The following is a 16,422-nucleotide window of genomic DNA, read 5'->3' as shown; positions in this document are numbered from 1 at the left end:
GGCACGCAGCCTTCTCGGGACCGAGAAAGTGCTGGAGACAAGCCTCGACACCGAGATGCCGGTGCCGACACGGCTCGACGCCGAGACAGCGGCACCGAAACAGATCGACGCCGAGAGGTTTCGGCCCCGAAAAAGAAAAGAGTCACCTCGGAGCCGAAAAAACACGCAGACAGGGTTTCGATGCCGAAACAAACTGCAAGCGACCCAGCTTCAGGCTCTTATACAGAAGAGCACTCGCTAACCTCCCAAATGCAGAAGCATAGGTTTGAGGAAGAGCTGCAAGCAACTGATGTGGACCATACGCAAAAGCGTATCTTCATACAGCAGGGGACAGGAAAAATAAGCACCCTTCCCCCCATTAGGAGAAAGAGAAGGTTGGAGTTCCAGACGGAACAAACACCACAACCAAAAGTGGTGAAAAGAGTTACCCCACCACCCTCTCCTCCGCCTGTGATTAACGTCTCACCAGCACAAACTCCATCACACTCCCCAGCTCACACCACCATGAGCCAGGGTGACCAAGATCAGGACGCATGGGACCTATACGACGCCCCAGTGTCAGATAACAGTCCGGAGGCATACCCTACAAAGCCATCTCCACCAGAAGACAGCACCGCGTATTCTCAAGTGGTGGCTAGAGCAGCACAATTTCACAACGTAAGCCTCCACTCAGAACAAGTCGAGGATGATTTCTTATTTAACACACTCTCCTCCACCCACAGCTCCTACCAAAGCCTGCCTATGCTCCCTGGTATGCTCCGGCACGCAAAAGACATCTTTAAGGAGCCGGTCAAAAGTAGGGCAATCACACCAAGGGTGGAAAAAAAGTATAAGGCGCCTCCTACAGACCCGGCTTTCATCACTACACAGCTGCCACCAGACTCTGTCGTTGTAGGAGCAGCTAGGAAAAGGGCCAACTCTCACACATCTGGAGATGCACCACCCCCAGATAAAGAAAGCCGCAAGTTCGATGCAGCTGGTAAAAGAGTCGCAGCACAAGCTGCAAACCAGTGGCGCATCGCGAACTCACAGGCACTACTTGCGCGCTATGACAGAGCCCACTGGGACGAGATGCAACATCTCATTGATCATCTGCCCAAGGACTTACAAAATAGGGCAAAACAAGTGGTTGAGGAGGGACAGACCATTTCCAACAACCAGATCCGCTCCTCCATGGACGCTGCAGATACAGCTGCACGGACAATTAATACATCCGTAACTATCAGAAGGCATGCATGGCTCCGAACGTCTGGATTTAAACCAGAGATTCAACAAGCAGTTCTCAATATGCCTTTTAATGAAAAAGAACTGTTCGGTCCAGAAGTGGACACAGCGATTGAGAAACTCAAAAAAGATACGGACACTGCCAAAGCCATGGGCGCACTCTACTCCCCGCAGAGCAGAGGGAATTACAGCACATTCCGTAAAACGCCCTTTCGAGGGGGGTTTCGAGGTCAAAGCACACAAGCCAGCACCTCACAAGCCACACCGTCCAGTTACCAGGGACAGTATAGAGGAGGTTTTCGGGGACAATATAGAGGAGGGCAATTCCCTAGAAATAGAGGAAGATTTCAAAGCCCCAAAGCCCCTAATACTAAACAGTGACTCACAGGTCACTCACCCCCTCCACACAACACCAGTGGGGGGAAGAATAGGTCATTATTACAATGCATGGGAGGAAATCACTACAGACACTTGGGTTCTAGCAATTATCCAACATGGTTATTGCATAGAATTTCTACAATTCCCTCCAAACATACCACCAAAAGCACAAAATTTAACAACACACCATTCCAATCTCCTGGAGATAGAAGTGCAGGCACTATTGCAAAAGAATGCAATCGAATTAGTGCCAAACACACAAATAAACACAGGAGTTTACTCACAGTACTTTCTGATACCAAAGAAGGACAAAACACTGAGACCAATCCTAGACCTCAGAGTAGTGAACACTTTCATCAAATCAGACCACTTCCACATGGTCACACTACAAGAAGTATTGCCATTGCTAAAACTGCACGACTACATGGCAACTTTAGACCTCAAGGATGCTTATTTCCATATACCAATACACCCATCGCACAGGAAATACCTAAGGTTTGTATTCAAAGGAATACATTACCAATTCAAGGTACTGCCTTTCGGATTAACAACCGCACCAAGAGTCTTTACCAAATGTCTAGCGGTAGTCGCAGCACACATAAGAAGGCAGCAAATACATGTGTTCCCATATCTAGACGACTGGCTAATCAAGGCCCATTCGTTAATAGAGTGCTCAAATCACACAAATCATATCATACAAACCCTCTTCAAACTAGGGTTCACCGTCAATTTCACAAAATCCAAAATTCTGCCACGCAAGGTACAACAATACCTGGGAGCCATAATAGACACATCAAAAGGAGTAGCCACTCCAAGTCCACAAAGAATTCAAAATTTCAACACCATCATACAACGCATGTATCCAACACAAAAGATACAGGCAAAGATGGTATTACAACTCCTAGGCATGATGTCATCATGCATAGCCATTGTCCCAAACGCAAGACTGCACATGAGGCCCTTACAACAATGCCTAGCATCACAGTGGTCTCAAGCACAGGGTCACCTTCTAGATCTGGTGTTAATAGACCGCCAAACTTACCTCTCGCTTCTGTGGTGGAACAACATAAATTTAAACAAGGGGCGGCCTTTCCAAGACCCAGTGCCACAATACGTAATAACAACAGATGCTTCCATGACAGGGTGGGGAGCACACCTCGATCAACACAGCATACAAGGACAATGGAACGTACATCAAACAAAACTGCATATCAATCACCTAGAACTTCTAGCAGTTTTTCAAGCACTAAAAGCTTTCCAACCAATAATAGTTCACAAATACATTCTCGTCAAAACAGACAACATGACAACTATGTATTATCTAAACAAGCAGGGGGGGACGCACTCCACGCAGTTAAGCCTGCTAGCACAAAAAATTTGGCATTGGGCAATTCACAACCAAATTCGCCTAATTGCACAGTTTATACCAGGGATACAAAATCAACTCGCAGACAATCTCTCTCGAGATCACCAACAGGTCCACGAATGGGAAATTCACCCCCAAATTCTGAACACTTATTTCAAACTCTGGGGAACACCTCAGATAGACTTGTTTGCGACAAGGGAGAACGCAAAATGCCAAAACTTCGCATCCAGATACCCACACAAACAATCCCAAGGCAATGCCCTATGGATGAACTGGTCAGGGATATTTGCTTACGCTTTTCCTCCTCTCCCTCTCCTTCCTTACCTGGTAAACAAACTCAGTCAAAGCAAACTCAAACTCATATTGATAGCACCAACTTGGGCAAGGCAACCCTGGTACACAACGCTGCTAGACCTATCAGTGGTACCCTGCATCAAATTGCCCAACAGGCCAGATCTGTTGACACAGCACAACCAAAAGATCAGACACCCAGATCCAGCATCGCTGAATCTAGCAATCTGGCTCCTGAAATCCTAGAATTCGGGCACTTACAACTTACCCAAGAATGTATGGAAGTCATAAAACAAGCAAGAAGGCCATCCACCAGGCACTGCTATGCAAGTAAATGGAAGAGGTTTGTTTGCTACTGCCATATTAATCAAATACAACCATTACACACAACTCCAGAACATGTAGTGGGTTACTTGCTTCACTTACAAAAATCTAACCTAGCTTTCTCTTCCATTAAGATTCACCTTGCAGCAATATCTGCATACCTGCAGACTACCTATTCAACTTCCCTATATAAAATACCAGTCATTAAAGCATTCATGGAGGGCCTTAGGAGAATTATACCACCAAGAACACTACCTGTTCCTTCATGGAACCTAAATGTTGTCCTAACTAGACTTATGGGTCCACCTTTTGAACCCATGCACTCCTGCGACATACAGTTCCTAACCTGGAAGGTGGCATTTCTCATCGCCATTACTTCCCTGAGAAGAGTAAGCGAGATTCAGGCGTTTACTATACAGGAACCTTTTATACAACTACACAAAAATAAAGTCGTCCTAAGGACCAATCCTAAATTTTTGCCAAAGGTTATTTCACCGTTCCATCTAAATCAAACAGTGGAACTTCCAGTGTTTTTTCCACAGCCAGATACCGTAGCTGAAAGGGCACTACATACATTAGATGTCAAAAGAGCATTGATGTATTACATTGACAGAACAAAGAACATCAGAAAGACTAAACAACTCTTTATTGCATTTCAAAAACCTCATGCAGGAAACCCAATTTCAAAACAAGGTATAGCCAGATGGATAGTTAAATGCATCCAAATCTGCTACCTTAAAGCTAAACGACAGCTGCCCATTACACCAAGGGCACACTCAACCAGAAAGAAAGGTGCTACCATGGCCTTTCTAGGAAATATCCCAATGCAAGAAATATGTAAGGCAGCCACATGGTCTACGCCTCACACATTCACCAAGCACTACTGTGTAGACGTGTTATCCGCACAACAAGCCACAGTAGGTCAAGCCGTATTAAGGACATTATTTCAGACTACTTCCACTCCTACAGGCTGATCCACCGCTTTTGGGGAAATAACTGCTTACTAGTCTATGCAGAACATGCGTATCTACAGCGACAGATGCCATCGAACTGAAAATGTCACTTACCCAGTGTACATCTGTTCGTGGCATCAGTCGCAGTAGATTCGCATGTGCCCACCCGCCTCCCCGGGAGCCTGTAGCAGTTTGGAAGTTACCTTCAATTATTTATATATGTATCATCTCAACCTTAAATAGGTGCATACTTAGTCACTCCATTGCATGGGCACTATTACTACAATTCAACTCCTACCTCACCCTCTGCGGGGAAAAACAATCGAAGATGGAGTCGACGCCCATGCGCAATGGGGACAAAAGGAGGAGTCACTCGGTCCCGTGACTCGAAAGACTTCTTCGAAGAAAAACAACTTGTAACACTCCGGCCCAACACCAGATGGCGAGCTATTGCAGAACATGCGAATCTACTGCGACTGATGCCACGAACAGATGTACACTGGGTAAGTGACATTTTCAATATGTTCAATGCCATTTGTGGCTGTAGATACACTTGCTCTGCATACTCCTGCCATCTAGTGTTGGGTCTGGAGTGTTGTGAACTGTTTTTCTTCGAAGAAGCATTTTCGAGTCACAGGATCAAGTGACTCCGCCTCCCTGGTGATACTGTGCATGGGCATCGACTCCTTTGTTAGAATGTTTTCTCTCCGCCGTCGTGTTCGGACGTGTGTGTCTTCACTAGGTCTTCCTGCATAGAGGGCATTGCTGTAGTCCAGTTTGCTGCTTACAAGGGCTTGGGTGACTGTTCTTCTGGTTTCGGAAGGTATCCATTTGTAGATCTTTCAGAGCATTTGGAGGGTGTTAAAGCAGGAGGAGGAGAAGGCGTTGACTTGCTGGGTCATGGATAATGAGGAGTCCAAGATGAATTCTAGGTTGCATGCGTGGTCAGTGGGAGTCAGAGCGGCTCTGAGAGTGGCAGGCCACCAGGAGTCATCCCATGTGGAGGGAGTGGAGCCCAAGATGAGGACTTCCGTCTTGTCGGAATTGAGTTTGAGGCAGCTGCTCTTCATCCATTTGGCGATGGCCTTCATTCCTTCATGGGGGTTGGTCTTGGCGGAGTCCTTGGTGAGGGAAAGGATCAGCTGGGTCTCGTCGGCGTATGAGATAATGTTGAGGTTGTGGGATTAAGCGATGTTAGCGAGCAGGGCCATGTAAACATTGAAGAGAGTCGGGCTGGGGGACATGGTCATTCCAGCTCTCTTGGACAATATGGAAGTGGGCTCTCCACAACCACATTCACCTGGTGACAGAGTATCTCCCAGGAGCGGAAAACAACTTTGCAAACCTACTCAGCAGGATGCAGCAATAAGTCCACGAATGGGAACTCCACCCGCAAGTAGTTCAAAAATACTTCCTAAGGTGGGGAACTCCTCAAATAGACCTTTTTACCAAAGCAGAAAAGAAAACGCAAAATGCCTAAGCTTCACCTCCAGTTATCTACATCCACTGTTCAAGGGATATCTTCTTATACTTTTCCACCTCTCCCTCTCATTCCATTTCTGGTTTGGAAGATCAGACCTACATCTCTCATCATGATTCTGGCAGCACCCACTTGGGTGTGTCAACCATGGTTCACCATACTGCTGGACCTCTCAGTAGTTCCCCACGAGAAGCTCCCAAACAGGCCGAAACTTCTCACTCAAAATCAAGGACAAAATAGACATCCAGGCCCCAAGTCACTCAGCCTTGTGAAATGGCTCCTGAAGTCTTAGAGTTTGAATTTTATGATTGCCCGTGAAATGTATGGACATTCTCAGGGACGCTTGTAGACCCACAACCAGAGCATGTTATGCTGCAAAATGGAGATGTTTTGTATGCTACCCAAACGTATCAATCCCTTTAAAGCTACTGTCCAAGACATTATTTGTTTTTTGCTACACTTACAAAAAGCAAATTCAGCTTACACTTCCATTCGTTTACATCTCGCAGCTATAGCTGCATATCTACAGAACAGACAACATACTTCTTTGTTCAGAATTCCAGTCATTAAAGCTTTCATGGAAGGCTGTGAAAGGGTTATTCCACCCAGAGTGCCTCCTGCACCATCCTGGAACCTTAATAATGTGCTTACCTGGCTCATGAGCCCTCCTTTTGAGCCACTTAATTCCTGCCTTCTTCAGTACCTTTCTTGGAAAGTGGCATTCCTAGTCGCTATCACATCACTCCGACGTGTTAGTGAGCTCCAGGCCCTAATCTTGGAAGAACCTTTCTTCTGGATCCATAGGACAAGGTGGTCCTTCGCTCAAACCTGAAGTTCCTTCCTAAAATGGTTTTCCAATTCCATATCCACCAATCTATTGAACTACCAGTTTTTTTTTCCGCAGCCTGACTTAGTTGAGGAAAGAGCTCTCCACACTTTAGATGTTAAACAAGCACTTATGTTTGACATTGACAGAACCAAACATTTTAGGAAAACTAAACAGCTCTTTGTAGCCTTTTCACTACCTCACAAAGGCAGTCCAATATAAAAAAAACAGCATAGCTAGATTGATAGTAAAGTGTATTCAGACTTGCTATGCTAAAGCAAACAGACAGTTACCTGCTACTCCTAGAGCACATTCTACTAGGAAAAAAAGAGCCACTATAGCTTTCCTGGGAAACATACCTAATTCTGAAATTTTTAAGGCAGTTACATGGTCTACAGCACATACATTTACAAAGCATTAAAGTGTGCAAGTACTGGCATGTCAGCAAGCCAGTGTAGGTCAAGCTGTGCTACGAACAATTTTCCAGTCAACTGCAACTCCCACAGGCTAGCCACCGCTCTACTAGAGGGACTACTTCACAGTCTATGCAGAGCATCTGTATCTACAGTCACACATGCCATCGAACGGAAAATGTTACTTACCCAGCAAGCATCTGTTTGTGACATGTAGTGCTGTAGATTCACATGCGCCCTCCCTCCTCCCCAGGCTCCTACGGCCAATTCAGTTATTTTATACTTTTATATAGTTGTACTTATGGAGTTACATTTTCATGGACATCTCTTTCTCTATACTTCCTCTACACTCCTTTTCCCACCCGCCTGCGGGGAAAAAATCTAACAAACGAGTGATGCCCATGAGCAGTACCACTGTGACTCGAAAATGCTTCTTCAAAGAAAAGCAGCTTGCAGCACTCTGGACCCAACACCAGATGGCAGTAGTATGCAGATAATGTGAATCTACAGCACTACAGGCCACAAACAGATGCTTAATGGGTAAGTAACATTTTCTTTCTCTCTGTGTGTATGTGAGAGTTCTGTGGCGAATTGACAGTGAATGGGACTGAGTGAAAGTGTGTGAATGTGTGTCTGAGAGTGTCAATGTGAGTGGCACTGAGTGAGGTTCTGAGTTTGAGCGTGTGTATGAATAAATGAAAGTGAGTACAAGGGAGTGAGTAGAGGAGTGTAAGTGTGGTAGAGCAAGTGATTGTTTGGAGGTTGTCAGAGGGAACTAAAGTGAGTCCAGGGTGTAGCTGTCAACGGTGCAGTTGCCCCAGAACCCTGAGTCAGTGAGTGTAGGTAAGTGTGTTGGTGAGAATGAGAACCAGTGAGTGTGAGTACTTTTATGTGTGAGTAACTGTGAGTGAGAATGAGTAAGTGAGAGAGTGAGGGAGAGAATACATGTGAAAGGGAGTGAGCATGGGTGAGTCATTTTGTGCAACTGCTGGCTGATAATGCCCCATCATTTTCAGCTTTTTTGTTTACAACCCTTTCTGTTGCTCCCCTCCCTAATGGCTGCAGCTGCTTGTAGGTTGCTTTTGTATACTTACACAATGCCCACCCCCCTCCTGTGTATCTCCCCCACCCACTCCATTTCGTTTTATTTAATTATTTTTTATAGATGGGCTTGGTGTCTGTAGTTTGTGACCAGCCTATGCGCATATACAAGTCATCACACTTTTTTGTGACGCTGAATAGCATCGTCAAAAGCCTGTGGCAGAGCCATAGGTCTGCCGTGTCAAAGCCGAAAGGTGTCAGACTTTTCGGCTTTGCCAGTGCTTGTTTTTGTTGTTCTGGCTGATAGAAATAAAATTAGTTTGAAGTCCTCGGTCTTAATGGTGGGTATTCAGAAATATTGTAGAAAAAGTATTTTTGTAAAAATAGGTCAACCAGTTCACTTTATCAGTTTATAATTTCTTTGATGCATAGTGACACCAAGGACGGTACATACGTCACTTAAAACTCATAGCTTGTTAAACAGCAACAGGACAAACATGTCAGATGGGATTTATTCAGATATGCGGGCAGCTCATATCCGCAGCTTTCCTTTGAAATTGCACATGATGACGTTTGTACATCTGTTAAATGCAGGGTGACCCCAAAACACTGAAATATTTTTAGATCTCGCCTACCAGGCAATGAAAGCTGTCTGTTTACGAAAGACCTACTGTCAACTTAAAGTGGGCTTAGAGCCAACCCACTGCTTACGATTGGTTCACTTTAATGTCATTCTTGTTTGCTTGCCTCCTATTCAATGGCTTTCCTTGACCATCTTGTGCCTGTCCTTGCTTTGGAGCATAGTATTTTTTTACATATTTCAAGGGAGTAGCCAGGAAAATAAAATGCAACTCACTTGGAGCTCTATGATGTTAAATAACAGAGTAAAGTGAGTGATCCCAACATTTTCCTATGGAAGCCAGTGACAATTGCTCGCCCAAGGAAAATTTGCACAAAATTACAGCATGTTTTTAAAAGAATTTGAATAAAAACGCAGTTATCTATATTGACTTCTTTCATTAGTTTCTTCTTCGTAACAACTTTCCTTTATTTTATTCTTCATTTATCATGTCCTTTTCCTGTCAATCTTTCTTTCCTGCTTTTTGTTTTTTCTTTATATCGATTCTCTCTTCATTCTTCTTTCCATCTGTCCATTTTTCATCCCATTTCATATTCTTTCTATCATTCTGTCCTTCTTTATATTCCTATTTCTTTTCTTTCTGTCCTACTTCCAATTCCTTATTTCTTTTTTAACCCTTGCTTTCTACCATCTTTTTGTCCTCCCTTCTCCTATTTATGCCATCCATCCTTTTCTTTTTCCTTTCCATTTGTTAATTCGTTCTCTTCTTCTATCGTTCTTCCTTCAGTCTCTCATTTCTTCTTTTAATTATTTAATTCTATTTTCCTGCCCTCCTTATTTCTTTTTCGCCTTCCATATTTTACTTCATTTATTTGTTCTTCCCATCTTTACTTCTTGTTGACCCTCTTTCCATTTTGTATTTTGTTTTATTTCTTTTCTTCATTCTTCCTTCCTTCTTTTTTTTTCTTGCCATCTTTCCTTCCTTATTTCCATTGTTCCTTTGTGCCTTTTTTCCATCCTGCTTCCTTTATGGCTTTCACTCGTTAGGCATTCGATTCATCCTTCTTCATGCCCTCTCACTACATTTATCGCACACTTAGTTTTTCATTACTATATAAATAATTGTTTAGTTGGCCTTTGCATTTTTTAAATTTCTTTGGCACCCTTTGACCCCCCAACCCACTGCTTTCTCATGGTAATTATTCTTTCAGCACTGAGAGCCATAGAGTGATTATTCTTGCAGCACTGAAAGTCACAGATCAAAGTTAGGCATGGTCATCAAACCATTTAATCTGCCCCAGTGGCAGCTCCGCTAAAGCAGTTGACTGAACTTGTGCCCTTTAACTAATGACTTTTAGCAAACAACTTTTTTTTCTTTTTTCTTAAGCATTTCACAAGAGTGCATGTGTTTTCCAGCTACCTCCCTCATGTACTTCTCCTCCCTTCACTTGTGCTGCAGTCGTTTACTAGTGAGCTTCTCCCTCTCGACTCCATGTTGCTTTTTCTTGCCCGTGCCTTGTGCGACTCTCTTCCCTCTGTGTAGCTTTCCACACTTGTGGTCCCTGCTGCTTTGACGCACCGAATTTCAGTCATTTTTTTAATTTACTGATCCAACTTGGTTTGATAAATGAAAAGAAAAAAGCACCTGCAGTATTTTTGTAGGTGCATGCTTTTTCGGTGAGCGCCCACAAAACATTACCTTTTTTCCCCTCTTATCCTATGCTGCACGACATCGAGAAGACACATTGGCTTTTCCAATGCTTGCTTGCCCTTTTTAATGAGGAGGCTATTGTTCGATGTATAATTCACTTATGTCTCAACATTCCTTATTCCTCTAAACATTTTATAATCAAAGGGAATATGTAAAATCAGTCAGGGATTTCCTATGCGAGGGCTGGTAAACAGGCTGCATTCAGTAGCTAGCGCTTTGGTAAACTGCTGCTTTACCAAGTGGTTGCAAATCTGATGCACTTTCCACTCAGATCTAGAGAAAAGTAATTACTTTCCACTCCTGTCAGTGGCAGCAGGAAGTGCTTCCCCTCCTATGACTAGCAAATATAACTTTCTTTTCACTTTCAGTACTGATCACACCAAAATCTGCTTTCATACCAGTACTCGTAAACTGGAAGCATCTCCATGGTCAAAACAGGTAAACAGTAATTGCATTCTACTCCAATTTGTGGCAAACAAGGTTGTTTTTTGTCTGCATGCAAGCAAAGAAGATGTGCTTCCCATTCCCAGTACTGGTAAACAGGAAGTACTTTCCAGTTCCACTCCCAGAGCTAGCAAACAGGAAATGCTTCCCTCTCCTAGTACTGGCAACAGGAAGTGGTTTCCATTACTGGTCACCAGAGTTTTCTAAGTTCTTGTGACCATCAGTTTTCACTCCCAAGGCATGCCAACAGGAAGGGATTTGCTCTCCTTGTGCTCTGTACAACACAAAAGGCTTTTATTTTTCTGATCACTCACAACAGCCTTGTATGTTTCCATGCAGATATTCGTGGCCTCTCTAACGTATCACAACTCGAACAATTGAACAAGCGCTATTGGTACGTTTGCCAGGATTTCACGGAGCACAAGTATACGCACCAACCAAACCGATTTCCAGATCTAATGATGTGTCTGCCAGAAATACGATACATTGCAGGTAAAATAATGTATAATATACCTCTGCAAAATAGTTGTTCCTGTTGTTACACTGTTTTATTTGAAGCATAATGTGTTCAATCATACAGAAGGCCATTGGGCATGTCTCTTAGTCGAGATGATCATATTCTGTTCAACATATTGGTGTATCTGGGTTACCATGGGGGCTATGCTCAGGTCTACTGGAATTTTGTGATTCCTCAGAAGCTGCGTTTTCTGAATAATCGTGGATTTGTCGCACTTGCACCTAATCCATCAGCTGCTGCCTATTTTGTAGAATTTAAGAAAAAATCTGGCTCAAATGGATTACAAGGTACCAAAAATGTTGGCAAGTGTTGCCACAGAGTGGAAGGCGCACAGGGTTGGACCAAATCCTTTTTGAGGATTGAAAAGGGAATTGTATGGGAAGAACTTTCTCCATGGTAAACATTTTGTTCCCCCACACATAAAAAAAAAAATTGTGTTTGCGCAGAGGATCCTATTTACGCTGTGTGGAATTCTCTGCTAAAATTAACTCCGCACATCACAAATAGAATCTTGCAGGGAAAGCCAGACAACCTTCCCAGTGAGTCAACTGGAAACCTGCTCTCCAGGCCTGGTCAGAGGAATGTTTGTGAATCAAAAAGAAAGTATGAAAAATACTTTTAGGCCAAGGGGAAGGACTTAATTTTCAGACAGGGAGTACTTACAGAGTTCTGTTCCAAAGCCTACCTGGTGCTCTGGCTAGACTCTAGAAATACCTGTTGCAGGAATTTCTCTGTGACAGTAGACATCTGTGGCAGGAGATCAGTAACATACAATGGTTGTGTCGGAGCAGGCAGCACACTGTTCATTTGAGGCTCCCCCTTAGCACACTGAGAGGCATGACATTCAGGAGACAATAGACACACAAGGCCACAGGTGTATCACTATGAAGTTTGTGCCTGATGTTCTGAGAATTGGTGATGCTGAGCTCACGTCCTTAGCACTTGAGTTGAACCACCAAATGTACAGGGTAGGAGAAGTTTTGGGGAAACAAGGCTCCAAATCAATTTATTCAAATTTGGAGCCATTTGTTGTGGTGGTTTAAGGCAGCATTGTGCTTTTCTTTTTGTCTCGCCCACCACAAAAGCAAAATAAACTGTACACAGAACAAGAAACAGTAGAAAGAGGAAAGATGGCTTGCTCTGTTTGTTGGGCTACAAACACAGAAAATTACTTTTGAGGAGTGCCCCAATATGCACACTTTGGAGCACACCGTCAACCGCCCCGCTAATGCTCCATTGACTCAGGCGGGTCTGAGCCGTTCCACGCTACATGAAAAAAGATAGACTCCAGAGCATAATACCAAGGGCAATTCCAGGAAGGTGTTGTGAATATTCTGCAGAGTTTAGGTGGCAAGAGGCAGGTATGATGGAGGCAATGGAACTGGTTTGAATGTATTGTTTCCTGAGAATCAGGCCACCTGTTCTGCTGTCCTGTCCCATTCTTCATCTCCAGATTCCCTTCCAACATAGATTTGCTATTATGTACTTAACATTGTCAGTGGTTTTCAGTTTTTCTAGGCTACTGACTAGTTGGCTGTACATGTGTGTCACTACCCTATGTCCAGAAGCCCATGCCAGCAGGATCTGTAGTTCTTCATTCGTAGATAGTTCAACATTGCTCAGTCTTTTTCATCATCCCCCAACCTAGTATGTATAAGGGATTGACCTGGGGTAACCCACTCTTCATCAGATTTTCCGAAGAAGCCGAAATAGTATAAATCCCTTACTTTTTCCAATTTTTATTTATTTCACATGGATATTTATCGCTGGACTTCCAGGTTTTCGATTTACGGGCCAAGTTAAAGACATTTCTGGGGCATAAGCCCAGTCTGCCTTTGAATTTGAGAGATTTTCCTTAGCAGTATTTGGCAACATCAATCAATTAAGAGATGTAATTTTTCTTGTCATGGTTAGCAAACTATTGCCCCCCCTGTGTGTATGAGTGTGTCAGTATTGTGAGGAATCAGACCTCCATTACTGGAGATATGGGTCTGTTTTCCAGAATTGCAACATACTGCAGTTTGCTGTAGCTCGTGGCACGATGCACTTAGCCCCACTGTACTTTGAGGAAGGGGTTCTTGATGCGTCTGTGGCAAATCTTTATCGGCCATCCTACTTTCCAAATGAGGGATGGTTATGGGGTCCAATTCTCTGAGTAGAAAATGTGGCAATTCATAATCATTTTGGATAGGACGACCCTTCCCAATTCTCTCAATTTTAAGTGTCTGCCAAAATCTTGCTGCATGACCCTGTAGACGTTCTTCATCAGTCGATCATCTTCTGAAGGATACATTTGGTTACCTAGCTATTTAAATGCTGTGATTTTGTATATTTGTGGAGTGGGTCATAGCCTGTCTCTGCAAGTAGTGCGGTAACAGGCACGACTTGCCCAATTAACTCTAAGGCCATATATTCTCCCAAACCCATTCAGATTCATCATTCTGTTGCTCGTTTGGGACGTTAAGACTTTGATGTACAGCAGTTTATCATCTGCATGCATCAAGATGATATATTATGGTACCCCACAACTTCCAATCCTTGTTCTAATTCATAGATATTGAAATGACATTCAGTGGCTTTCTTGACCAATAAGAATAGAACTGGCAAGGGGGCATCTCTGTCTTTAATTCTAATCAACACCACATCTTCCTGAGTAGATATGGCTGTCTTAACCCTAACTGTGTGGGATGAATCTAGTAATCTGGTCAAACCCAGTATTTGCAGATTAATCCCAATATATTCCTGTACTGCCTTTTGATATGCCCACCTCAGTGTGTCAGACGCTTTCCCCTTAGTACGTGCATCGTCTAATGCATTTGGAAAGTCAGGTAATACCAAGGTCTGCATAGGGAACAGCCTTGTTTTGTGGAGAGAGTTTCTGTATCCTGGGACAAATATTTTGGAGGTTAGATAAAATTGGAAGCAATCTTTTCGAGGATACTTAACAAGTAACATGTAATCAAGGTTCAGTCATAACAGGATTTTGGACGAGGCTCCTTCCAGTTTGTCCTTGCTCGGTTAAGACTGTACCGCTATGAAGACATCCTTGGTGATGTCTAATAAGGTAACCAAAGACTTTCTGTCATCAGATGGTTCTAGGAGTTTGGGGCACAGCTAGGGGGCAAATTTAAAAAAGAATCCCCCCGCAGTCCATCTGACGTGGGCATTTTGTTTCTGCCAATACGTTTGATAGCTTACTTAATCTCGCCAGTCATCATGGGTTGCTTTAGCACCCATGTATCCCAGTAATGTTGCTAACCCAGCTGACTCAAATTAGTGCGGTGACCGGGGGAAGAGGAATAGTCTTTATTACGCGAACGTACAATACTTACTAGACCGCAAGCTTAGCTGTGCTTATTTAAGAATGCTCTTGTTGGCTATTGCTGCTTACAATAGGGGAATAAACAAGCAACAGATTTTTTTTCTACCCCAGTAATCAAAGGATTCTTAGAAGGAGTAAAGAGAATATATTCTCCATTTGCAGTTCCACCATCACAGAGTAACTCAAATTTGTTTCTAGTAGGACTTCATGAAACCACTGTTTGCCCAAAATGCTTAAAATGCTCACGTTGAAAACAGCCTTTCTGATGACAATGACATCACTCCGCAGAATGAGTGAACTACAGGTGCTTCCACAATTTCATATAAATCAAACAATTCAAGTTCCAATCTTTTTCCAACAAGCGTAAAGCTTCTTTGAATTATCTAACTCCACAGGCAACATTTCAAACTTGTGGGCACAAAAAGGAGCCTCAGCAACGAAACACCCATGTCTGCAGACATGCCCCATGAAAAGGAGTCCCACAGAGCCCTCGAGGGGGTCTCCCGTGGAGAGAAAATTCCAAAAAAGCATGCTTTGTCAAAAGACGGAGAGGAAAAGGACATTTTGTGGTCAAAAGGCCTTGTACCATAAATGGTTCATCGAAGCTCCAGGTCTGAGCAATTGGCAAAGGAGATTTCAACATCGAAGAGAAAACACTCGATGAGCAGTGCTGAAGAGCGGGCCATCAAAATCAAAAAGAAGAGAAAGAGGCTTTAGGCTGAAATGGCCACGTTGATACAAAAGAAAAAGGAATTTGACAAACGTCTAAAGGGGTTCAGGATCCCACAGAAAACTTTAATGATGAAAGAGATCTCAGAGGCAGAAGTCGAGAAATTTTAACTTTTTCTCACATCTGAGCTTCAAGAGGAAGAGGAGGAATTCTTTTATGAACAAGCAATGTACCAACCTTCAAAGGAAGGTGAATATATGCAAAAGGCAATGGGAAGATTTAGAGGGGGATTCTGAAGCCTGAAGAGGAAGTAGAAACTTATCCATCAAACCCTCACCCCCAGATGACATTGGCATGTGAACATCGTCATTAAAAATGCAGCAGGCAAGTTTAATTTACAATTGGAGGAGGATAAATCCCAGTCATGTTTCCTTTAAGAGACACTGCTACCAAGCAAAGCAGGAAACCGGTATCTGCCCATGCTTCCAAGTATTCTTGATCAAGGCAGGGAAGCCTTTAAAGGGTCAGCCGCGTGCAGAGCAGTCACGCCGAGGGCTGAGAAAAAAAGTTTTCTTCTAAAGTCCCAGCATACATTAAAGGCGATGTTCCGGCGGATTCAATAATAACTTCCACGGAAGAGAAGAGGGCGGCCAACTCCAGATAAAGAAAGAGGATGGAACTCATGGGCCTTAGGATGGAGTGCGGCAAACCAATAGTGCATTGCAAATTCCAGTGCTTTGCTTAACAGACACACACATCAGCATTGGGATGGGGTAGGCGAAATTAATGAAACATCTCTCAGAACTAAATAAAAAGAGGGCAGCACATCTGGTAGAGAGCTGGAAAAACATAGCAAACACTTTCTTAAAATCTGCACTGGAT

The 16,422-nt window shown here is 43.4% G+C and overlaps 1 protein-coding gene across 8 annotated transcripts in view; it reads left to right on the top strand.

The window, feature by feature from the left end:
* NR6A1 (nuclear receptor subfamily 6 group A member 1) overlaps positions 1-16,422 on the top strand; it is a 685,712-nt gene that overhangs the window by 654,513 nt on the left and 14,777 nt on the right. For all 8 annotated transcript variants that reach the window (XM_069241722.1, XM_069241724.1, XM_069241721.1 and 5 more), the window contains one exon: positions 11,371-11,523. In XM_069241722.1, coding sequence (XP_069097823.1) covers positions 11,371-11,523 — 153 coding nt within the window. The remainder of the gene's footprint in view (positions 1-11,370; positions 11,524-16,422) is intronic.

Source organism: Pleurodeles waltl, chromosome 6 (genome assembly GCF_031143425.1).
Source record: "Pleurodeles waltl isolate 20211129_DDA chromosome 6, aPleWal1.hap1.20221129, whole genome shotgun sequence".
Lineage (NCBI taxonomy): Eukaryota > Metazoa > Chordata > Amphibia > Caudata > Salamandridae > Pleurodeles > Pleurodeles waltl.
This window is presented reverse-complemented; position numbering and strand designations above follow the sequence as displayed.